The 26620-nt window shown below is 41.0% G+C and overlaps 1 protein-coding gene across 1 annotated transcript in view; it reads right to left on the bottom strand.

Moving 5' to 3' along the window:
- Positions 1-375: 375 nt before the first annotated feature.
- Positions 376-26620, bottom strand: part of TSHZ2 (teashirt zinc finger homeobox 2) — a 514929-nt gene continuing 488684 nt past the window's right edge. The window contains exon 3 of the mRNA XM_054468260.2: positions 376-8391. Within this exon, the coding sequence (XP_054324235.1) occupies positions 8390-8391 (2 nt within the window). The 3' untranslated portion in view covers positions 376-8389. The remainder of the gene's footprint in view (positions 8392-26620) is intronic.

Here is a 26620-nt window from a genome sequence, read left to right as displayed (position 1 = left end):
GAAACCAAACAAGGGGTGCTGGCATTTGTAAAAAAAAAAAAAAAAAAGTAAATCTGATGGAGTTGAGGGGAGATTCTGGAAGTGGATCAGCAGGTCCCAACCACAGAGAGGCCTATCAATAATGTCCTTGCTTAGCCTCCGCGGGGGTCGGTGTTGTTCTTTCCCGCCCTCATCCCCCCTCTCTTGCCTTTTTCCTCTCTTGCCATCTTTAAAAAACACACATAGGCAGAAATCAATCCATCAAATGTCATTACAGATTTATTAAGCCTGATGTAGAAAGACATTTAACAGTAACATCTCCAGAAAGCATAAAAAGAGCACTTCTATTCAGTCTTGTGCTTTGAAAATCTAAATATATTTTTATCATATAAATAATTCTTTTCATGTTTTAAGTGCATCTGTGTTTTTTTTCTTCTCTCCTTTAATTTTCATTTTTCAATTGGCCAAAGCAGAAGTCGACGTTGACTGAAATGAAGCCATTTGCAAAGCTAATGGTGTTGAGAGGCATGTCTCTGCTATTCCGTATCAGCTGGGTTTCAGGAAGGTGGTTCAATATCTGCAGCATTAAAATGAGGGACAGCCTCCAGCAAAATCATAATTGAACACACCCAAGTCCTTAATGTCAGCAGTTGGGTTTCCTGATGCAAATTACGATAAGGTTTCAGATGGGAACAGTCTATTTCCAATAACTGCTGAGTGGGGGAAAAAAAAGAGACCTTTTTTTCAACACAAAGGAAAGAGTTATCAGGTATAAAAATGTAAATAATATACTTATAGAAACCTTTTTGATGGAAATCAGGGGCTCCATACAACCTTGGCGAATGTGTTGTTATTTTTTCACAATAGCTCAAAAAATAGTGTCTGTTATTTAGGGCTTTAATTACGGTTCTCAAAGTAGAATGATTTTCCTTAAAAAAAAAAAAACTCTTTGGATGCAAAAAATAATGGCTTTTGTGATATAATTTAAGGGTTTTCTTTGTTTCCACCATCGGAATTTATTTCTAGTGATAAAATTGTATTTAAAAAAAAATTCCCCTTCTACAGATAATTTCAATGCTGCGGCATCACACACAGGCATACATCTTAAGTGCCTCCAAACAGTCATTTTTATTCAGCAAAGGGATGCTGTGAATGTTTCTTTTTGCCTGATTTATGTGGGAGATCAAGATCAGATTGCTCATGATTACGAAGGAGGACAGGATGGTGGCACCACGGGACATAAAAGGGAGCACTTTTTCTGAAAATCCATTCTTTTTTTTTTTTTTTTTTTTTTTGAGACAGAGTCTCTCTCTGTTGCCCAGGCTGGAGTGCAGTGGCACCATCTCAGCTCACTGCAACCTTCGCCTCCCAGGCTCAAGCAATTCTGTTGCCTCAGCCTCCCAAGTAGCTGGGACTACAGGCATGTGCCACCATGCCCGGCTAATGTTTTTTGTATTTTTAATAGAGACGAGGTTTTGCCATGTTGGCCAGGTTGGTCTGAAACTCCTGACCTCAAGTGATCTGCCTGCCTCAGCCTCCCAAAGTGCTGGGGTTACAGGTGTGAGCCACCGCACTTGGCCCCCTTCGTTTCAAGCAGGAAAGCCATCATTTCCAGCTGGTTGTTTGTCTTTGGGCAGTGACAATGCGGCAAAGCCTTTGGAAATTTCAAATAGTGACTGCATTGAAAGCTAATATTCAGGATAATGGGGAGTAAAAGAAATTGGGGCCAGCCAAGGAAAGAATTTTCCAGATCCCAGAGAAATGGGCATAGATGCCTATCTGTGATGAATCTGTTTGGCCACAGGGTGGTATAATCTTCCTAGCAGAAACTTTTTTTTTTTTTCATTGCAAGGACAATTTATAATCATCAAAAACAAGTGAAACATGGTTTTGATTAAAACAGCCTGTTGGCTCAATAATCTCTGTAATTTCAAAAACATCCTTAATGCAGAAGAAGAACACGCCGATGTCAGGAATGGCCTGGGGCCCCATTACAACAGCAACCGAATAAATAAGGAGAAGAATCTCGAGGTCATAAAAACAAAATTAAGCTAATGTTTCAAATTTTGACAATTATGAATTCTTCCTCTAAGAAGACATTAAAAAAATTTTCAGGCACTATTAGATAAAATACAAAGAGAATAATTCTACATGGATGAGTGTGCAGTTTTCCCACGGGGGTAAAGCATGCCTTTAAAAGGAAAACTCTGAATTAGGACATTGGTTCCTCCCTAGATCCAGCAATTGGACGGGACTCATGCAGACAGACAAACTTGGTTCTTATAGTTTCTTTGTAAACTCAGATCTAATTCTTTCATAAGCTATTGAAAGAGAATGACCAGGAAAAAATTACAAGCATATTTTTTCTATACAAAAGAATCCCCATTGTGGGCCAGTTTGGTAGGAAACAGAAACAAGCAAATATAACAAAATCTGTGTTCATACATGGCGATATAGTTAGTATATACAAATATGTACACTATAAAAATGCACGGAAGGCTTACGCTCCCAGCCATCCAAGCTGCACTGTACTCAGGGAAAACAGCCTGGTTTTTCTTCCTAGTATACAGGCAAATGTATTATATACAGCATGCAGGTGATAGAAAATTAGTGCGTTTGCACAGAAACATTCTACAGGTATGGTTGCAGTCATTTTTCTTTGAAAATGACCGGTCTGCTTTCTGAATATAAAAATGTGTTTGCCTTTCTTTGCTGGCAAGTAAACACTTTCCTTTAGAGCAAGGATGAATGTGATTCTTGAAACTCACTCTGACCCACGTCCCCCCTGCCCTTTCTAAAAGAAATTAAAAAAAAAAATCTAGAATTAATGCAAGGGAGCAAATATATAACATAAATGTGTTTGATATCAGGCTTCCCAAAAAGGTGTAAAAGCTCTGTAGAGCAAGAACTGGTTGGCCATTGAAAAGACTGTATGATCACCTAGCTTCTTGATTTTAAAGGGGTTTGGAAGTTAATGATTCATGCCAACAGTGCCTGGCTGTTAGGAATCAAAGTCAGAAGTGATTAGAAGGACATCATCAGGAAATCAGAAAGTATATTTTACCCAAGATATTGTGACATTTAGGAACCCTGAGCCAAATGGGAATTGTTTTGTATGTCAGCTTTTTTGACTCGCATTACACATTCTAGTGTCTGATGTGTTCGAAAGCTCAAGTATTGTATTGTGAAACTGGAATGTTTGTAATATTTACTTCAATGCACAATAGGCATCACTTTTACTTCTCTGAAGACCGGTTGAACTTTCTGTACTTAAAAAATATACATACACATCTATAATTCCTGAATGTTATATGGGTCATTTAGAAAGTGAAAATATTACTGTACAAAGTCTTCACATTTGAGACATAATTGTATGATTGTTCAAATTCTGTTAATATTAGCTATTGGCAGGGGACTGATATCCAAATGTCGGTTTCAGGTTCAAGACAATTCATTGAACACATTGAAATTTATTTTCTGAAAGAGTTGAATGGAGTGGTTAGATTTTTTTTTTTGTAATGCCTTTGTTCAAATTTTTTGACTTCTCCTGGGGTTTCTTACCAAAAAGTTATTACTTGTACTTCTAAAAGCTGTTTTAAGCAAATAAACATGATACAAGGGGCTGTGAATATTTAATCTGTCTTTTTTCAAACAGCCTATATTTTAAAAGGCCTTAATAATAATCATGGCTATTGGTAAAATCATTTGTATGCCGAAGTGTGTCAGGTCAGGGTGTCATTCCTTGGAAGAGCCATTTTACTTGGAATATATTGTTCCAAAGGAAATGGACAGAGCCCTGTTGCAGAAATAGCGTTCCACCTGGTACTAGCATTTTAAAACAGTCCTATTCTAATCCATAACACATTTCTAGTTTTCCCTGAAGCTTTGGGCTGCCTTGTGCATGAATAATTTTTGGAGAAACACCCACGCCCGTTAGCCCATTGTTCGTAACCATTGGAAGAAGATTAACTAGAGGCTGAAAATTGTATATCTGCGTATGCCTCTGAATCTGTCACTGGGAACCAAAGGAGATAAGTGGCTTTTACTTTGGATGAAGAGGTAAAATTCCCCAGTAGAAATTCTAAAGATGATTCACAAGTTTCAAAATGTTTAATGCCTTCTTACAATGGAAACATGTCTCTCTGTCTGGGGGGATGGAAATTTGTATCTCTTTCTCCAGCTCAATCTTTGTCTGAAAGTATTTCATAGATATTTTGAGAAAGTGCCACATAGAGGAAAGGAGAAAATGAAATTAGCATTTGAACATCTTACAAGGGGAAAAATGCACGAAAATTTCAGTTTTGATTTCTTTTTTGCCTAATGCATGTTCGAAATAGATACTACCGTTATTGCTCTTTAGAACTACATATGTGCATATTTTAAAGCTTTAATATATTTCCTTATTGTTGTTATTATTTTTGCATTCATCTACATCTTACTATCCTTGTTGCAGAGAAGAGAGGATAATGTGAAAAATGACATTTGTTTTTTAAACAAAAGCATTTAACAAGCTTAAAAAATGAAACTCAATGAAAAAGAAAAGAAGGTTTGAACACAGTCAAATAACCTGAGAAGTGACAGATGGAAAAGCAACAGAATGCAAGCACCTTGTAAGGTGTGTAATCTTTGGATTTACTGTGAAAAGTTTCAGAACATCATAGACTCTTACTGCCACACTGTCCATTGACCTTGGAAAATAACAGTGAAATTCATATGTATACACGTATATATGAATACACACACGCATGCATGCACACTGTCTTCACACACCCCTCCTCACCACTTAATCAGAGTTACATAAATGCTTCTCAGATACGTCATTGCATTTGTTTGTTTTCTGCATCTCAACTAAGTTCAGCAGCTTGCGCCCGTGACATTAATTATGCAAGATTCAAACAACCAAGCAGGCACATTTTGGGGGTGAGTTTTAACAAATCTGTGACCTGAAAGAAATTCTGTGGGGACTGTCTGGGTTATCCAATTTATTCCATGATTATATTCTCTTTTTAGGTCTTGACCTATTTTTAAGCTATTTCCTCTCTGTATGCTTTTTAGAAAAAAAATCCTTATTCTGAAATACTAATATTTTGATTCTACATGAACTGTGTCCCTCAAATATCTTGATATCAGCTATCTTTAGGAGCTGTTGTAAAACACAGGAAGGCCAGGCTGTTGTGTGAAGTGTTTGCTGTTGTTATCCCACAGTGCCTAGGACAGTGTTGCACATAACAGGTGCCCAATAATATCTGTTAAATGAATTTGCTAAATAAATATCATTTCCTGTTGTGCCCTATGCCATCAGTGCTTTGTAACATGCTGTGTATTTGGAGGATTTGCTGAACTACAAAATAAGGCCAAATACGTAACATTTAAATATTGACATATAAATTTTTAAATGGACATCTCAATTTGCAGCTGGTTGGTGGTCTTAGCTGGAAGGAGGGATGGGGAAGAAAAGGCAAACTCTCGCTCTTACTGGTACCAAGAGGTGGTGGAAGAATGGAGATACTTGAGGGTAATTTGCATTATATTTGCATGTCAGCCTCCTTTCCAATTCTAAAGTTCTCACTTATCAGAACTGTGTTTTATTCAGCGAAAAGAAAGCAGTGGTATGAAGGTGGATAAAGACATTCTCCTGAGTTTATGTTATTTAGTTTTTTTCCTCCAGAAAGAAGTTTCTAGAAGCCTCAGAGGGCTGGCCGAATGAAGACAGGCCTGGCCTCTAGGAATATGCTAAGAGCGGATGTATGCCCCAGTGCCAGCCCAGATCTTGTTTTCTAAGGTGAACCTTAGCAGCCATCCCTCTGCAGTGACATGCGTGGTTGCCAGGCGGCAATTCACCGGTCTTACCAAATTTATCAATATTTTTGTCTCTCACCTCCCACCCCACCCACCATAGAAATTGCGCTAACAAAACCATATCGATTGTATGTTGAAGCAGATGATTTATTTTTTCTTTCTTAGAAGGGAAACAATTTCCACGGAATTGGGAATTGTATTGATCTCCCCCCATTGGAGCAAGGGCTTGAGAATCCGCTTTTGGATGGTTGCAGTGAGATCCGAATTATGTAACTTTGGCCTAATAACCCTGGATTGGAGCAGACAATTTTTAACAGCTTCAAGAACCCCAATGCTAATGCATTGATTTTCCTTTAATAGAATTTCCTTGTTGAAGGACGGTGCTCAGTAGAGTCCGGTCCACCCTTCAATCTTAACCCATCCGAAGACTGTTCCTTTCCAGTGAAGCTCCATTCATTTCTGGTTGAATAGGTTAAGCAAAGACAGACCTCGCTGTTCTCAATTCACTTTATGATCCTCCCATCATAAAAAATAATATCAGCACCTTGCTTTTCATGTCAGAACTACATTTGAGCCACTATTCCCTATGCCCATGAGTAAATCCCATAAAAGCCGCCCCATTGTACTGTTGCTATTTTTCCTTGTGGGTGATTGATTGATGGATGAGTGCTGACACTTCAATGAAGCTATTTCGACTGCCATCTCAATCCGATGATGTGAGGGGTATATTTTCTGTCCATGCCTCATTACTTCAGAATGACATTCCTGGAACTTCATTTACTTTTTCCCTCCTTCCCCGAAGCGCCATATTTTTTCCCATCTAGGTTATGCATGCCATAAAAAAAGCAATTTGCTATTATATGTGGCATAAGGGCAACACTTTCCCTAGGAGGTAAATAAGAAGTTTTTTTTTTTTTTTTTTTAATCCCAATGTTGAATTTAGGGATCATGTCAAAATTTCCAAAACAATTCCAACAGGCAGCCTCCTTGAGAAATGGTGAGGAAGAGATATTTGGTTTCATTTTGTCAGTGTTGAGATTAAAAAAAATAACCTTGGTAATTAAAGCAACAACAGAAAATATTCCTTTTGTTTCAGAATCATCTAGTTCCTAGTGTTGTGCCTAGAATAGTATAAATATTTCACCATAGCTGAGTAGCAATTTACCACATAATCCAGACGTATTTGTCTTTTGAGAATAAGGAAATTCATTGTTTAAATGCAATGATGGATTTATCTATTATAGGTTGCTTTCAATTGTATAGAAAATGTTCAACTAGAGTAAACAGATCTATCCTTGCGTCTCCAAACTGTGCACTAGGTATGCAAGACTTTTAATATTAAAACATGCTCTTAGCTTTTCCAAGTTGACTTAGGACCTGATTTTAATCTGTGTAATACAGTATTCCCGTTAATAATAACGTATAATTAAGACATCCGTTAAAAATCCATAACGTTAATTTAATGGAGAAAATCTAATACAGTTCTATTGGAATTTTTACGTTAAATTAACTTTAACGGGCTTTTAATGGATGTCTTAATTAGATCTCATTATTAACGGGAATATTCCACAAATTAAAATTGGGCCCTCAAAGTTTTAATGAAAAAAGTTACAGGAACACATTTAAAATGGACACCCTATTTCATGCTTTCTGTTGCTTCTAAAGCTAAGCTGCGTTTTAGAGCCCATAAACATCAGGTTCTGCAGAAAGGGATTACCAGAAAAGGCTGCTGCAGAACTTTCCACCCTGTAATGATCTCATCTTCTTGCGTTCTCTCAGATTCTGCATTTCACCAGTTCTCCCAATTTGCAGTTCTCATACGACAGTGGTGTGTGCTTAAAACTATTTTTTTTTCAGCCAATCAAGGTAATGATGATGATCAAGGTGCCCTACCACTGCATAGGAAAAGTCTTTGGCAGCAACATGGTTAAGCTTAACTATTTGAACAAGTTTCACAGAAGATGAACATTGTTCAGGGGTTTTCTTGGCTCAAACTCTGGTTTAACTTAATAATTCTTCTACTTTGCAGTGATTAATGGCCCCCTAGTGCAGGGGCAGGACTGGGCAATCCAGGTGCAACTGTAATTGTTACACTGAACAGAAACATTTCCTTTAGACAAACGTTCCCAGAGGGGTTATAAATAGGAAATGGACATTACCATGAAAAGTAAGCCTCCAAGTGTCTACATCTAGTGCAACCCACTTGGATATTAAACTATGAAGACTTATACTCCCCCCCACTTTCCTGTTACAAACTGACAAAATAAGTACGTCAATGCTCTTGGTCATTACTTTTCTTCGGTGGTACTTTGTTTTCTTGTGACAGTGAAAAGGGTACTGTGGAGACGAGACAGCCCCATTGCAGTTTATCAATGAAAATCTAATATCGCCCATAAGCAGAGAAGTGGAAATCAATACTTCATTACCAAATTGTTAGTGAGGATGAAAAGAAATGGCTGGGGTGATTTTTTTTTTTTTTTTTTTGGCAGTCTTCTCGGAGCCAGGGTGTCAGGAGGAGTTCAATGAGTTCAATGTCAGAAGCAGGATGGTGCAACGAAGAAGGGTTCAGTGTGAGGGGATCCAGGCTGGAAAGTGGAAACTAAGGCATTCGTCCTGTAATGGGAATCAGAACAACAGAAAGATGCATTATTTTCTGAGGTGATTTTTCCCCCGGGGTGATCACCTTGCCCACCTCCACTACTTTATCTGTCCGAATGTTCTGAGTAGAGTCCTAGTTATATAACCAGACCGTGGAACATGAAAAGGAGGAGTCAACTTTGAGAAAAAACTATTTAAATACCGTATGTTCTCAGTCATAAGTGGGAGCTAAACACTGAGCACAGATGGATGTAAACATGGGAACAACAGACACTAGGGACTACTGGGGCCCGGGAGGGAGGAAGGAGGAAATGGGTTGAAAAACTACCTATCAGGTACTATGCTCACTCCCTGGGTGATGAGATCCATACCCCACAGCTCACCATCATGCAATATTCCCATGCAACAAACTGCACATATACCCTCTGTATCTAAAAAGAAAGTTGCAATTTTCTTATTCTTTTCCTTTTGAGACAGAGTCTCACTTTGTCGCTACACTTGTGCAGCGGCGTCATCATGGCTCACTGCAACCTCAACCTCCCAGGCTCAAGTGATCCTCCTACCTCAGCCTCCTGAGTGGCTGGAACCACAGGCACCCTCCATCATGCCTGACTAGGTTTATTTTTTATTTTGTAGAGCCTGTGTTGCCCAGGCTGGTCTCAGATTCCTGGGCTCGAGCAATCCTCCCACCTCAGCCTCTCAAGGTGCTGAGATTACAGGCTTGAGCCACCTAGACTGGCCAAAAAGTTGCAACTTTAAGAAAAAAAATTTTTTTAATATAATGTATGGAAAGGATATTTGAACACCCATGTTCATAGCAACATTATTCACAATACCCAAAACTCAGAAGCAACCCAAGTGTCCAACTGATGAGTGGATAAGCAAATGTGATATGTGCATGCAATGGAATATTAGCCCTAAAAATGGAAGAAATTCTGACACATTCTACAACATGGATGAACCCTGAGAATATTATGCTAAGTGAAAATAAGCCAGTCACAAAAAGAAATATACTATATGGTTATACTTATATAACATATCTAGAGGTAGTCAAACTCATAGAAACAGAAAGAGGAATGGTGGTTGCCAGGGGCTGGGGATGAGGTGGGAAAAGAAATAAGAATTCTTGTTCACTCACAACAGTTTCAGTTTCATCTTTTGTAAGATGAAAAATTCTGTAGATGGATATTTTTATGTTTGTACAACAATCTGAATGTACTCAAAGCCACTCAACTGTGCACTTAATAGTGAAAATGATAAATTTTATGTTGTGTGTATTTTACTGCAATTAGAAATAAATATACATAATGTACGATTTTTTCACTATAAAGCTTTTTGGAAAAACAAAAACAAAAAAACCCCATTAACCTATGGTCATACCAGGCTTAAAGCTCTCATTCACATTCTGCTGTATTTCCTTCTAGTCTTTTCTTTTCCATGCTTTTTTTTTTTTTTTGAGTCAGAGCCTTGCTCTGTCACCCAAGCTGGAGTGCAGTGGCACGATGTTGATTCACTACAACCTCCGCCTCTTGGGTTCAAGTAATTCTCCTGCTTCAGCGTCCCGAGTAGCTGGGATTACAGACATGCATCACCATGCCCAGCTAATTTTTGTTTTTTTAGTAGAGACGGGGTTTCACCACGTTGGCCAGGCTAGTCTTGAACTCCTGACCTCAAGTGATCCGCCTGCCTCAGCCTCCCATAGTGCTGGGATTACAGGTGTGAGCCACTGTGTCTGGCCTTCCCATGCATTTCGTTAGGTTTACATGGTTATATATGCTGACTGTATGATGCACCTGTCTGGAGGTATTTCTTCACTGAAAGGCATCAGTATAAGTAGCTGTAGAAGTTCTATCACATACATTATAATAGTTTATGATACAATGATAATGTAATATTGGACATTTAATGTTTGTAATTTTTATTCAATAATATATAACACTATGATGAACATCTTTGCGTTTCAAGCTTTTCTGTATGCTGGAATATTTTCATAGGCTTAAATTCTTAAGTATGGAATTCCTGTCAAAAGATAGGAACATATTTGGTAGAGAAGTGCTACTTACTAACAGGGTGATTTTTCTTTCCAAGAACTTTGCTCTGGATTACTGTGTGGAAAGCATGCAATTTCCTTCAGCCCAATCTGAGTGAAGTTTCTTGTTTACATCTTGTTATTTAGTGGTAATGTTCATTTTAGTGAGAAAAAACATTGAACCTAAATATAATTAGTCTTTTTAGAAAAGGAAAGCTTCCAAATTTCTAGTGGAAGGATAAAGACAAATTGAAAATCAGATGACATTTGATATGTGTAGAGAAATTATACACAAGATAATCATAACAGACATTTAAAACTATTCCTTGGTAAGGAATAGTATGACTGGAATACTAGCAACCAGTTATTATGTATCTACCAAATTCCAATCACTTTTTACACATTACTCTTAACTCTTGAAACAATCTCATTTTAAAAATGAGAGATAAAGGCCGAGCATGGTGGTGCACGCCTGTAATCCCAGCACCTTGGGAGGCAAAGGCGGGTGGATCACATGAGGCTATGAGATCAAGACCAGCCTAGTAAACATGGCGAAACTCTGTCTCTACTAAAAATACAAAAATTAGCCGGGCATGGTGGTGCACCTCGGAAATTCCAGCTACTCGGGAGGCTGAGGCATGAGCATCGCTTGAACCTGGGAGGCGGAGGTTGTAGTGAGCCAAGATCGCACCACTGCATTCCAGCTTGGGCAACAGAGAGAGACTCCATCTCAAAAAAAAAAAAAGAGAAAAAAAAAAAAGAGAGAGAGAGAGATATATAAAAGTAAGTGACTTGTCCTACGGTTTACAGCTAATAAAAAGCAAAGGATGGCTTTAAATTTAGTCCTTCCTACTCTGAAGCTTCCAAGCTCATGACAGGCACCACCCTACCTAGATTACAGGTGAATGCCTTGATCACCATTAGTGGAGAGAACCATTTCCCTTTGACATTAGACGTGCACTTGAGAGAAAAAGGGTCCCTGGCAATCTTTGTTTTGAATTGGTTGAGATCCTCTGGCAGGTCTAGAAGCTTAAAGGAGGATGATCATGTGGTTAGAAGAAGAGAGATGGGTCAAAGAAAAAGTGGAGGCCAGAAATTGGTGGACTTTTGGAAACTGCAATGGCATTACACTGTGAAACAAGAGTGAAGTCCTGGCTGAAGGACTGTTTCACACCAGGCCTACTGGAGGCTGTCATTTTCTCCTCTTTGACCATGATATTAATGTGATATCAATTTGATGGAACTTTGTTTTATTATCACTTCCTTGAATTGGCTCCATATTAGATCAACACCCAGACTTTTCTAACTGGGTTTCTCTTAGGGCAAAGTTTGTCCTGGGAATGGAAGCAAGGAGAAAGAAAATAATGATTTTATTATAGTTTCTGTCTTGGAAATTCACAACACACATTAACATATTAAAGACTCTGAGAAGTCCTGCAATTAAAACCAAACCAAACATAGTGTGTCTTTACTTAACTCAGTACTTGCCAGGTTTATTTGATAACTCTTTTCTTCCCTATTTAAGATTCACAAATATACCTGAGTGTTGTTTGCTGAAAAATACCTTCATGACAGATTTTTTTTGTTTTTTAATTTTTTAATTAAAAATTTGTTTTGTCTTGTTTGGGGGTGGGGGAGGTGGGGGACAGGGTTTTGTTCTGTCACCCAGGCTAGAGTGCAGTGGTGCAATCACAGCTCACTGCAGCCTCGATCTCCTGGGCTCAATCCATCCTCCCACATCAGCCTCCTGAGTAGCTGGGACTATAGGTGCGCCACCATGCCCAGCTAAGTTTTGCATTTTGTAGAGCCTCCTGGGCTCAGGGGATCCTCCCACCTCAGCCTCCTGAAAAGCTGGGACCACAAGTGTGCACTAGCACACCCAGTTAATTCTTTTGTATTTTTTGTAGAGACAGGGTTTTGCCACGTTGCCCAGGCTGGTCTTGAACTCCTGGGCTCAAGCCATTCTCCCCGCCTTGGCCTCCCAAAGTGCTGGGATTACAGGCGTGAGCCACTGCACCTGGCTGTTATCTGAGTATAGTTATTTTTAAATTTCAGATAACTATGTCTTTTATGAAACTTAGCTATGGGATTATTTCTATTGGAGAAGTCTCCTGGATCCCACTATGGCTGATGGAACTGGTGGGCTTTTGGAAAGGTCAGTGTTCCTACACTTGAAGAAGGGTAAAGAGAAGATCTGAATCTTGGACCACTTTGGGAAAACACATTATTATTTTTTAAAAATTATTTCTTTTTCTTTTTCTGTTTTTTTGAGACAGAGTCTCACTCTGTTGCCCAGGCTTGAGTATAGTGGCATGATCACTGCAACTTCTGCCTCCTGGGCTCAGGTGATCTTCCCGCCTCAGCCTCCTGAAAAACTGGGACCACAGGTGTGCACCAGCACACCTGGCTAATTTTTTTGTATTTTTTGTAGAGACAGGGTTTTGCCACGTTGCTCAGGCTGGTCTTGAACTCCTGGGCTCAAGCCATTCTCCCTGCCTTGGCCTCCCAAAATGCTGGGATTATAGGCATGAGCCACCATGTCCAGCCCTATTTTTAATTTTTGTGTGTACATAGTAGGTGTATATAGTTATGGTGTACATGAGATGTTTTGATACAGGCATGCAATGTGAAATAAGCACAAATGACAGATTCCTGTGCGAAAACCAAGGAAGTTTTCCAGTTCTTAAGACCTCAGTCTTGATTTTGTTATTGACTTTCTGTGATTCTTGACTTAGGTTATCTGGCTTTTTTGGATCTCAGCATGAAAGGATCCTGTTGTGGTGACAATGTGACATTGCTTCACCTCGTGTCAACTTCACAATGCTGCAGTTCAGGAGATCATAATTTCTACACTTTCAACCTAGGAAACAGAGGGTTAAGAGATGTAAAGATGTTGGGCCTGTGGTGATTCTTGTCTCTTCAACCACTGCTTCTTATATGGCTTGTAATAATTTGGTAATGTTTTCAAGTGCTGAACATTGACATTATTAGTGATTTAGAGGCATTTTCCCAAGAATATCTGAGTATAGTTACTTTTTTTTTTTTTTGAGATGGAGTTTTGCTCTTGTTGCCCAGGCTGCAGTGCAATGGCTCAATATCTCGACTCACTGCAACTTTTACCTCCTGGATTCAAGCAATTCTCCTGCCTCAGCCTCCTGAGTAGCTGGGATTGCAGGCATGCACCACCATGCCTGGCTAATTTTGTATTTTTAGTAGAGAGGAAGCTTTCTCCATGTTGGTCAGGCTGGTCTCAATCTCCCGACCTCAGGTGATCCACCCACCTCGGCCTCCCGAAGTGCTGGGATTACAGGCGTAAGCCACTGCACCCGGCCATTATCTGAGTATAGTTACTTTTAAATTTCAGATACCTATGTCTTTGATGAAACTTAGCTATGGGGATATTTCTATTGGAGAAGTCTCCTGGATCCCACCATGACTGATGGAAGTGGTGGGGGCTTTTGGAAAGGTCGGTGTTCCTATACTTGAAGAAGGGTAAAGAGAAGATTCGAATCTTGGACCATGTTCGGACAACACATTATTATTTTTTAAAAATTATTTCTTTTTTTTCTATTTTTTTGAGACAGGGTCTCACTCTGTTACCCAGAGTGGCTTGAGTATAGTGGCATGATCTTGGCTCACTGCAACCTCTGCCTCCTGGGCTCAGGTGATCCTCCCACCTCAGCCTTCTGAAAAGCTGGGACCACAGGTGTGCACCAGCACATCCGGCTAATTTTTTTGTATTTTTTGTAGAGACAGGGTTTCGCCACGTTGCCCAGGCTAGTCTTGAACTCCTGAACTCAAGCAATCCTTTTGCCTTGACCTCCCAAAGTGTTGGGATTACAGGCATGAGCCACCGTGCGTAGCCAAATTATTTCTTATATTAAAAGTAAAGTAAAAACCTTGTTTCTCTCTGTGCCTAACGAGGAGATCCTGGCAGATAATTAAAACTGAAAAATGAAGGGAAGGGGAATAAGAGAACTCTTATTAGTATTTCCTGCTGTTCAGAATGAATTGCATAGAACAGATTGAGAAAAAAAGGAAGTGGATACTGTTAGTTGCCTCTCAAATGGTAGTTGAGGCTGGTGTTTGCTGCTGCATTTTTTTTTTCTAATATATCGAGCTACTACTATAAAAATAAAATGGAAATAAATAAAAATTTAATTACATATCTAAAAAATTCTTGGCAGTGTTCATTAAGTAGTTTGTGAGGGAGAGCCAGGCGAAGAGACGTAATTATTTTTGTATTAATTACAGAGTCACCAACAGATGCGTAGAAAGACATATGCTTTAATTTGGCCATGCCAGCCTTTCTCATCCCCTGGCACAGCATTTTGGCTGGCTCCTGCTCTTCTTGCCATTGCTCCTGCCTACCCCCTTCTCTCTTCACTCTCCACTGTTGTTCTTATGCAACACTCCCATTTTTAGAGCATGTCTTATGGTTGCTAAAAGGGGGGCACTGCTGGCATTTAGTGGTTAGGGGCTGGGAAGGTGGGGCTCCTTGCAATGTGCGGGACAGTTTCATACAAGGTGGTGGTGTCCCTCATCCTGCACCCATTTTTTATTTTTTTCATTTTTTTTTTTTTTAGAAGGTAGGGTCTTGCTCTGTCATTCGGGATGGAGTGCAGTGGCACGATCATAGTTCACTGCAGCCTTGATCTCCTGGGCTCAAGTGAACCTCCTGATTCAGCTGCCTGAGTAGCTGGTACTATAGGCGCATGCCACCACAGTAGGCTAATTTTTAAATTTTTTTGTAGAGATGGAGTCTCTACAAAAACACCTGGGTTGGCTGGGCATGGTGGCTCGCACTTGTAATCACAGCACTTTGGGAGGCTGAGGCAGGTGGATCACCTGAGGTCAGGAGTTCAAGACCAGCCTGGCCAATGTGGAGAAACCCAGTCTCTACTAAAAATACAAAAATTAGCTGGTGGTGGTGGCAGGCGCCTGTAATCCCAGCTACTCAGGAGACTGGGGCAGGAGAATCATTTGAACCCAGCAGGTGGAGGTTGCAGTGAGTCGAGATCGCATCATTGCACTCTAGCCTGGGCAACAAGAGTGAAACTCCGTCTCAAAAAAAAAAAAACAAAACAAACAAACAAAAAAAACCTGAGTTATGTTGCCCATGTTGGTCTTCAACTCCTGGGCTCAAGTGATCCTCCCACCTCGTTGGGATTATAGGTGTGAACCATTGCTCTCAGTCTGTACCATTTTTGAAAATATCTCTGCAAGTCAGTTTTTCTCTAACTTGGCACTGTTAATATTTTCAGCCAGATAGATAATTCCTTTTGGTGGGGGCTGCCTGTCTACGCATTGTAGATATTCAGCCGCATCCCTGGCTTCTACCCACTAGATGCCAGCAGCATCTGCTTTACCCCTGAGTTGTGACAATTGAAGTTGTGTCTAGACATTGTCAAATGCCCATTGGGGGTGGAGGACAAAATTGTCTTTGGTTCAAAACCTTTTTATAATTATCTGAGGCTAGAACTTAACTCTGTTTTACATGTAAATACAGTCTTTTCTGCACAGTTTAACACACACTGTAATTTCCAGAAATAAAGCTTATCTGACAAAGAGAACCTGTACTTTGCTTTATTTGGAATTTAATGAGAGTTATTTGCCATTTTAGAAGATCAAGTCACCTTTGTATTACTGTTCATGATCCTCAGGATTCCCATTCAATCCACCCATATTGCTCTGCGTTTACCACTGACATGTTCACGGTGAGTCTACCTATGGCGCACATCTGACTGCCTCATTTCATCTTCTAGGATGTTGTTACTCTGAGGGTGGTCCATATAACAGCAGTATTGGGATTACCTAGAGCTTGTCAGAAATGCAGAATACAGGGCCCACCCCAAGCTGCTTATTTGGAACCTGCATTTTAATAGGATGTTTGGGTGATTTTTGTACATGCTCAAGTTTGAGAAGCCCTGTTCTGGTGCATTTTCGTGCCTCAATTTTCTTTCTTTCTTTTTTTTTTTTTTAAATTGAGACAGAGTCTTGCCCTGTTGCCCAGGCTGGAGTGCAGTGGCGTGATCTTGGCTCACTGCAACCTCTGCCTCCCGGGTTCAAGTGATTCTCCTGCCTCAGCCTACCGAGTAGCTGGGATTACAGGCATGCACCACCACGCTCGGCTAATTTTTGTATTTTTAGTAGAGATGCGGTTTCACCATGTTGACAAGACTGGTCTGGAACCCCTGATCTGAAGTGATCCACCCACCTGGGCCTCCTAAAGTGCTGGGATTTTAGGTGTGAGTCACTGTGCCAGGCCCCTTTCTTTTTTATTAGATGATTTCTTTTTGCGGTTTGTGTGTAGGCTGGCCACCTGATCTAGAAATTTTATTTCAGTATAGTAAAAGGAAGTTATAAAATGCTTGTCCTAAAATGTCAACAGTGAGTCTGCAAAGGCGGAGGACCTCTGCTCCCCACGAGCTCTTTCTAAGCAGCATCTTCCAGTTCTGAAACTTGAAATATCATCTGCGTGCTGATGACTGTGAGTTCCAGATCTGAACATCCAGCTGGCTTCTTGGCATCTCTCTGTGAAGATCTCACAACTGCTTCAATAAAACCTTTCCCCAAACAGGGTGCTTGCACCCCCAATCCCTATTCTGTTCCCCTCTGTATTCCTCTTCACAGGAAATGGAACTCATATGACTCAACTTTCAGCCAGAAAGTTCGGTCATCTTTGATTGTGCTCTCACTCCTCCCTCGCACCCAATGGCTCACCCTGACCCTAGTCATAAAATTCCTCCAAACTGTATTTCCACGGCCACCAGCAATGGTGCACGCAATTCAGGCCTGCACCTATCTGCCCTGGATGGCTGTGGCACTCGCTCACTGGGCTGCTTTAGTCCACTTGGTGTCCTTCTGATAACTTTCCATATAGCAAACAAAGTGAGCTTATAAAATCTTAAATTAAGTTGGGTCACCCCTCATTCCAGCTTAGAATCTGTCAATGGCCCGGCCGGGCGCGGGCTCACACCTGTAATCCCAGCACTTTGGGATGCCTAGGCGGGCAGATCACCTGAGGTCGGGAGTTTGAGACCAGCCTGACCAACATGAAGAAACCCCATCTCTACTAAATATACAAAATTAGCCGGGCGTGGTGGCACATGCCTCTAATCCCAGCTACTCGGGAGGCTGAGGCAGGAGAATAGCTTGAACTAGGAGATGGAGGTTGTAGTGAGCCGAGATCACGCCATTGCACTCCAGCCTGGGCAACAAGAGCGAAACTCCGTCTCAAAAAAAAAATGTCTACGGCACTTAGAAAAAAGACAAACTTGTTTTAATGTCCTGCTTGATCTGGTCTTGCCATCTCTCTGCCTTCACCTGGGTCCCTCTGCCACTTGATGATATATCCCAAGAACGCTGGCCTCAGGGTCTTTGCAGGTGCTGCTCCCTCTGCCTAGCATGCTCTTCTTCCCACTCTTTGTTTGGCCAGCACCTTTTCATCCTTGAAGTCTCAGTTCAAATGGTGCTTTCTCAAATAAGTCTTCTCTTACTCATAGGACTTGACTACATTCTTTTGTTATCATCTTGCATGAACCTTTTGCGGTGTCCTTATGAGACTTATTGCAGCTTATAAGCACATCATCGCATATATAATTTTGAGTTTAGTGCCTGCCTGTGTAAACTCCGGGAAGGTGAGAGTTTGAGCACAGCACAGTCCCAAGTATAAAACCCAATATCTGTCACAGAATGGGCACTTGATAAATACTTGTTGAATGAATGGAGTTCTAAAGACACTAATTTGAAGCCTATCTTTTCTAACATGGAAACCATGAAGGGTTTTAAAGTATTTATCACTAAAACAATACAAAAGAAAAAAAATAGATGTACCTAGAATCCTATTTCTCTAATTCTATGAAAGAAACAACTTAGAGCATGGAAAGAGGAGACTGGAAAAATAGCCCAAGGAAACACAAGCGGACTCCAGAAGCTTTGCCATCTATTTGGTGCTTTCAAGTTCAAAGAATAATTTCGTCTGTCATTTTGAAGCAATTTACATTTTTTTCAAAGACCATTCATATACGTTCTCTTTTGAAACATATTGGATAAATATTAGTACCCCAAAGATAAAGAAGTTGAAGCAGAGGGAGTTTAAGTAACTTGCTCTCAGGGGGATTCAGTGATAGGTCAGGACACCTGACTTCTAATTTAGGGCTTCTTAAAGCTGTTTGGTTGAAAATGAAAAACAAACAAACAAACTATATTTAGTGTTCTATTTTATTTTTATTTTTTTATTTTTCGAGATGGATTTTTGCTGTATCATCCAGGCTGGAGTGCAGTGGCGCGATCTCTGCTCACTGCAACCTCAGCCTCCTGGGTTCAAGTGATTCTCTGTCTTAGCCTTCTGAGTAGCTGGGATTACAGGTGCGCACCACCACGCCTGACTAATTTTTGTATTTTTAGGAGGCGGGTTTCACTATTTTGGCCAGGCTGATTCTTGAACTCCTGGCCTCAAGTGATCTGCCCACCCTGGCCTCCCAAATACTGGGATTACAGGCATGAGCCACTGCGCCCAGCCAAGTGTTACTATTTTAAAAAGACTGTGACAAGGAAGCAAAGGAGCAATGGAGACACATGATGCTTAGCGGTGTAATCCTGGGAGAAACCTGTAGTTAATATTTTTCAAATGGAATTACAATTTGGAAATCCAAATTGGCTTATCTACATTGCTGAATTTCATTATTAGTGTTTCATTTAATTTTTCCTAAGAGAAATCTCTGTGTGAGGAAACCCTTCAACTTTAGTGGACAAATTTCATTTCTTAGAGTGAATAAAATACAGGTAATTGCTTAAATATATTGAATACTTTTGATATGCCAGACACAGCTTCATGTGGGTGGGTGGATACTATTTTAAAACATTTTCTGATGTATTGCCTTTCCTTAATTCCTTTCTTCCATGTAGTTTTCCGAGCATTGACAACAGAGACTGAGACTAATTGCTCTCGGAAAGGGAGGTCACAAAATAAACCAGGTAGAACAAAGTGGCTGAGTTTCCAAATAGCAAGAGGGACTCTTTTTTTCTTCTTCTATCAAACCGCAGAAAGGTTGAGTTAATGAAAACATTTTAACAGTTATATATCAGTAATACCTGGGTTGTGCCTGCCTGCCTGCCTGCCTGCCTGCCTGCCTGCCTGCCTGCCTGCCTTCCTTCCTTCCTTCCTTCCTTCCTCCCTCCCTCTCTCTGTCTCTCTTTTTTCTTTCTTGGGTCCTTTCTTCCTTCCTTCCTTCCCTCCTTCCTTCCTTCCTTCCTTCCTTCCTTCCTTCCTTCCTTCCTTCCTCCCTCCCTTCCTCCCTCTCTCTCTCTCTATCTTTCTTGGGTCCTTCCTTCCTTCCTTCCTCCCTCCCTCCCTCTCTTCCTTCCTTCCTTCCTTCCTTCCTTCCTTCCTCCCTTCCCTCCTTCTTTTTTTTTTGACAGAGTCTCACTCTAGCACCCAGGCTGGAGTGCAGTGGCATGATCTCCGCTCACTGCAACCTCCACCTCCTGGGTTCAAGTGATTCTCATGCCTCAGCCTCCCAAGTAGCTGGGACTACAGGCGTGCATCACCATGCCTAGCTAATTTTTGTATTTTTAGTAGAGATGGGGTTTCACCATGTTGGCCAGGCTGGTCTGGAACTTCTGACCTCAAGCGATCCACTCACCTCAGCATCCCAAAGTGTTGGGATTACAGGCGTGAGCCACTGCATCTGGCCATGATTGTCATTTTTGATCCACCACATATGCATTATTTCTGTCAATTATTAAAACAATCCAACAAGGTATCCAATATTACAGAGAAAAAAACCTCTCTAGGTTTAGAGACTTGAAGTGACCTATCTGAATAATTATAAGTGAAACCGAATATTCTAACATTCAATTAGAATATGTACATATATATGTATACATATATATATAAAAAATATTGATTTCAGAGCCTTTAGTTTTAACTGCCAAGCTAATTGTTCCTGATGTTGAGTTGGATCTGTACTGATGAGACCATTCATTCCTTGTCAAAGGGGTACTTCGTCAGACCCTTGAAGAATAAGGGGACATGATCAAGATAGTCGGCTTGGAACATTTAAATATAGATAGCATTCAGGTCATAATTGACACACTGGAAAATCCCAACTTCTGAACTTCCTCTTTTAAAGTACAATTTGTAATAAATCAACCATGTGTCTCAAATGCACGATGCATGTTTCATGACACAACCCAGACGACCCACTGCCTTCAGCTTTCAAGTTGGAGGAGAGTTTTTTTAGTTTTTTTTTTTTCTTTTCTCGTAATCGATGCCAGAGAATTTTAACTGACCTCTACCTTATATAATCAACTTTGCATGTCTAATGGAGTGGGCAAATTGGAAATAATTTTTACGGCAAGTCCCCTTTTGCCTCCTTTATGGGCAACCTCTGAAATGGTTTAAGATCTCTTCACCAGTGTGTGCAAAATGGCTGTTGAATGCAACCAGCAGAAACAGGGCGATATCTTGGAGAACAACAACAACAAAAATGTCAGGCAAGAAGATGTGGGGCCTCCCAAGACTGGAGGTTTCATTTGTGTCCTTAATTGTGTGTCAGCTTAGAAGATTTCAATGGCAGCAGAAAATCTTTTCCATAAAGCACACTCTTCAACTGCAGGCTACCCAAGTAGTTAAGAAACAGAAATGAGAGAAATGGCATGAGAGTTTGCCCTAAGAAAATCTCTTGACAACTAATGATGGGATTATGGAGTCTTAACAGCTGAACAGTTATCCCTAATTATAATCAAAGGTATGTCAATCTAAATAAAAATGATAAGACAGAGAGGCATTCTCTGCTATCTACTCCACCCCCCTCCACTAGCTTTTTAACATGAATCTCTTCTCAGTATGATGCTTTGACAAAGCTTGGATTGAATAATTATAAAAAAGAGATGGAGCCCAGTGTTAAGTAAAACATTTTTGCAGGAAGGAGTGGTGTTTTTTTTTTTCTTTCACAGAAATAATGGTTTCTTTTAGTTTTAAATATTTGGTTCCATCACGGGAACCTCCTATTGTCTCTGTTGCATTTGACTACGTCACAAAAGTTATGCCATAAATCTCTTCCAGACATTAAGTATTAGGGAAGATGTTGCTTGCTTTTAAAGCCTGGTACACATATCCTCATGGAAAGGTGGTTCTTGGGATGGATCATGTTTGCATTCTTGCTTTCACTACCAGGAAGCTCAGAGTCAAATTGGTGGCCCAACTTTAGTAATTATGTAGCCTCCTAAGCTGCAGTCTATACCTGTAAACTTCTTTTCATATTCTCTTTCCATTTTCCTTTGGTATATGTGTTAATAGTTTGGCTCTGCCATTTACTAGCTGTGTGATATTGGGGGACATAACTTACCTCTTCTGAATCTCAGTTTCCGCATCAGCAAAATCAGGATAATAATATATAGTACTTTTCACAAATGTTGCCTGGCGTTCAATAAGTGCTTAATGAAATGTAGATATCTTTAATGATTTCTATTTATTTTATAATTTTGCTGCATTGCATACAGTACAGTATCTTAAAACTGCTGTGGAATGAGATGTAGAATAAATTAAAAATACATGCATAAAATTCTGCTTATGTGTTACAAATAAGTAGTCATCAGGTCTTGGAAAATAGACCACTCTTTCCTTCTGGAAATTTAAAAAATGAAGTCAAAAAGCTCTTTCGTTGCTGCATTAAACAAATGTTGAAAAGAAATCAGTTGTCAATTCAGAAGGGAAGCTAAGAAAAGTTTTCCCTTTTTATAAAAAAGGAGAAAATAGCATTTCAAAACATTTGATGTGGATATTAAGAAGAAGAAAGCAGAAAACAGTCATAATATCTACCATTTTATTAAGTGCTTATTAGAAGCTCTGCCTTCCTCAATACTACCTGACAGTAGATTTCATTGTCTCTATTTGTTGATGAGAAGAGAGAGGCTTGGATTGGCTAAGAAATGTAATCAAGATCAGATAGTTAGCAAGTGGGAGAGCCAGCCTTTGGGCTCAGGTCTGCCTGACTTCAAAGCCTGTTCTCTAACCAGTATTTATTGCTGTCAATGAAACTAACTAGAATCTTCCAAAGGCACATTGCTCAGTAAAGCTATATAATGCAAAATGATAAGGATTGAAAAACTACCCAGCTGTTGCCATCCTTTCAAAAGATAAATTAAAAGGGTCGCAAAGATCAGGACAACATCCTGACAATGGAGAGAGAAAACGTCCCTGGTGGCTTCAGTGTTAATTATAATTTCATGTTGAGCAATTATACTTAACACTTGACAATTGTCATATATGCTTGCTTTTGGGGTATGGCCATAGAAGAGAGAAAGGAGGCAATTTTCCTGTACCCATTTTTATTGAGCCACATTCGTATACTCCAAAAGAGCACTTACATTGTTTGAAAGAGGTCTACATGTGGCAAACACCACCATAAACAACCTGGACAGCTTAAAGTCCAAACCGCCAACAACATGATTCACAGTGAACCCATCTTCTCTAAGTGGAGTGCAGAGCCAAATGTTATTTATCGCAGCTAACTTACAGCCCAACGAGATTCACTGCGTGGACACAGCTAGGGGACTTTACTGCTGCCTAAAATGTGAGTTGCTGGCATTTAGTAAGAACAGTATGCCCTCCAAGTATGGAAATAAACAAGGTAGACTTGTTTTTTTTTTTTCCTTTTTTTCTTTCTTTTTTTTATTTTTATTTTTTGAGACAGAGTCTTGCTCTGTCACCCAGTCTAGAGTGCAATGGCACGATCTCGGCTCACTGCAACTTCTGCCTCCCGGGTTCAAGTGATTCTCCTGCCTCAGCCTCCCGAGTAGCTGGGATTACAGGCATGCGCCACCACGCCTGGCTAATTTTTGTATTTTTAGTAGAGACGGGGTTTCACCATCTTGGCCAGGCTAGTCTCGAACTCCTGACCCTCGTGATTCACCCGCCTCAGGCTCCCAAAGTGCTGGGATTACAGTCTTTTTTTTTTTTTTTTAAACAACTGTGATTATATGTCTAAGCTCATGGTGGCAATGTTTGTGATTGTGTCTACACTGGAAAAGAGGGTTGGTAGATTGGAACACACACTTCAATAATTCAGCCAAACCCTCTTCCTTTCTAAGAAGAGTTTGCATTCATTTTAATGGTAGTTTTCATTTATTGGGTTTCCATCTTTTGCCTGAAGCTTGACTGCTATTGTTTTATTTAATTGTTATAATAGCCCTAAAGATGGCTCTTATAAACTCCTTTTTCTTTTTTAGAGATCAGAAAACTGAGGGTCAGAGATCTAAGTACCAGGACCAAGAGCACATGCCTGGGAAGTAGCAGAGCTGGGATTTGAACTCAGGTTTCTGTCACCAATGTACCCTGCTGCTTCATAGTAATAACGATTTCCTGCTGGGCGTGGTGGCTCTCGCCTACAATCCTAGCAATTTGGAAGGCCAAGGCAGGTGGCTCACTTGAGGTCAGGAGTTCAAGACCAGCCTAACCAACATGGTGAAAACTCGTCTTTACTAAAAATACAAAAATTAGTCGGGTGTGGTGGTGGGCGCCTGTAGTCCCAGCTTCTCGGGAGGCTGAGACAGGAGAATCTCTTGAACCTGGGGGGTGGAGGTTGCAGTGAGCCAAGATCGCACCATTGCACTTCAGCCTGGGTGACAGAGCGAGACTCCATCTCACACACACACACACACACACACACACACAAAAGTAATAACTATTTCCCTTTACCAATTTGATTATTATCAATAATTACCAATCTTTACAAATGAGTGGCAAAATATGAGTTATTGCTTTCTCCTTATGGATGAAGTTTCGGGAGGTTAAATTGTCCCCTGCATTCACACAGCCATTTCCCGGTGAAGCTGGAATGAAATCAAGATTTGTCTGGAGCCCAACCCTGGCCCCATTGGGTTCCCTTGGCCTTTCCTGAAGTACGTTATGGGGAACCCAAGTTGCCCAGGATGCTCTAAGAAAAGAAGATGCTTTTAAAAGTTCAAGTATCTACGTTTTAAGCAAAAGCACCTCAAATATGTCTACCTCTAAGCTGAGCATGGTGGCTATGCCTGTAATCCCAGTGACTTGGGAGGCTGAGGCAGGAGGATCATTTGAGCCCAGGAGTTTGAGGCTGCAGTGAGCTGTAACCACACCGTTGCACTCCAGACTGGGCCACAGAGTGAGACTCTGTCTCTTAGAAAGAAAAATACTGACTGGGCGTGGTCGCTGATACCTGTAATCCCAGCACTTTGGGAAGCAGAGGCAGGAGGACTCTTAAGCCCAGGAGTTTGACACCGGCCTGGGCAACATAGCAAGACCCTGTCTCTACAAAAAGTAAAAAGTAAAAAAGTTATCTGGGCATGGTCGTGTGCACCTATAGTTCCAGCTACTTGGGAGGCTGAGGTAGGAGAATCACTTGAGCTGGGAGGTAGAGGCTGCAGGGAGCCGTGGTTGTACCACTGCACTCTAGCCTGCACAATGAGAGATAATTTGTCTCTTAGAAAAAAAAAAAATCCAAGCTCCTTCCCTCCTCGCAGCTTTTGCTCCTGTTCTACCCCTGCCTGAAGGGCCCTTCTCACAACTCCACCTAGACAGTTCCTACTCCACATTCATCCCCTGGTTTAAAGAGCTCATCGTCAGAAAGATCTTTTCTTCTCCTGGGATCCAGATGAGGTCCCCAGATTTCCTGTCTCTTAGATCCCTCTTGTCATGAATAATATATTGGTCTGGGCGAGGACTGTTTGACACATCTCCCCACTAGCATTCAGGTTCTAGGAGAGCAGAGGTGGGACTGTTTGTGCAACAGTTTCCAGAGTTGCCACCATGGTGCCTGGTCCATGGCTGTCACTTGGTGAAGACAGGTGAACTTTTCTGTTGACTTGGCCCATTGCTCTACCTTGATAGAATCATCAGAATGAAAGTAAAGGGTCTTCAGGCATCCTTTCTCCCCTACCATTTTGCAGGTGGTGACATGGAGGCTCAGGCTTACGCAGTGGATGGCAATGATGACGATAGTAATGGGAAACACCTGCTATTCAGCACTTCGGTCCATTGTCGACCGGGAGCCTGTGTTTTACCAATTATATGTTATTTAATCCTCAAGATAGAGGAGGAAATCAAGGCTCAGAGATGTTAAGCAACTTGACCAAGTTCACACCTAATAAGTGACTCAGAGATGCCCGGCTGAGGCTCCCGCCTCTAAGCAGATTCTGCCACCTGGCCCCACTCCAGGTAGGAGTCACCTGTGGATGCCTGGGCCCTACTCCCCAAGGTTTTGCCTTGACTAGTCCAGGGTATGACTTGGGCCCGGGGTTTTTAAAAGTTCCTCAGGGGATTCTAATGCACTACCAAGATTGAGAACTGCTGCTCTCAGATAGGATTCATTTATTCACTTATTTCTACCATTTAATCAGTTAATCCTTCTTTCAGAGACATGGTAGAACACATAACTTGTATAATTCTACGACATTCCTCACTTCCTCCTCTCTTTCTTTCCTCTCCCTACCCCCTAAGCCAACCTTCCTTCCTTCCTTCCCTCCTTCCTTCCTTCCTTCCCTCCTTCCTTCCTTCCTTCCCTCCTTCCTTCCTTCCTTCCCTCCTTCCTTCCTTCCCTCCCTCCCTCCCTCCCTCCCTCCCTCCTTCCTTCCTTCCTTCCTTCCTTCCTTCCTTCCTTCCTTCCTTCCTTCCTCTCTCTTTCTCTCTTTCAAGGCAGGGGTCTCCCTATGTTGCCAGGCTAGTCTCAAACTCCTAGGCTCATGGGCTCATGTGATTCTCCTGTCTCTACCCAAAGTGCTAAGATTGCAGGCATGAGTCACTGCACCCAATCTTAAAACTGCATTTCTAGATAGACCAAGTTCCCTCACAAGCATACACAAATATTTATTTTAGAAGTGCAGTGCACCACTGCATATAAAGGCAGCAAATCTTATGTACAATCCAGAGCCAAAGTGGCCTAGTTGTACAAGACCTTCAAGTCCCTGGGCTCTGTTGATTTATTTGCATTTCAGTGATAACAACAACAGCTGTTATCAGTTATTGTGGACTTACCTTATACCAGGCGTTGTGTAAGGCACTTTACATGAACAGAGAGGCCCCCACAACAAAAGAGAGATGGGGATGATCAGCATGACCATTATGCAGAAGGGTCAACTGGCTCATGGGACCACAAGTGGTTGGGGTCACTATGGTTATTAGAGGTGGAACCTGGATTTGGATCCCTTTTTGCTTGCTCCCATCACCCCTGC

This window comes from Pongo pygmaeus, chromosome 21 (assembly GCF_028885625.2).
Source record: "Pongo pygmaeus isolate AG05252 chromosome 21, NHGRI_mPonPyg2-v2.0_pri, whole genome shotgun sequence".
Taxonomy (NCBI): domain Eukaryota; kingdom Metazoa; phylum Chordata; class Mammalia; order Primates; family Hominidae; genus Pongo; species Pongo pygmaeus.
This window is presented reverse-complemented; position numbering and strand designations above follow the sequence as displayed.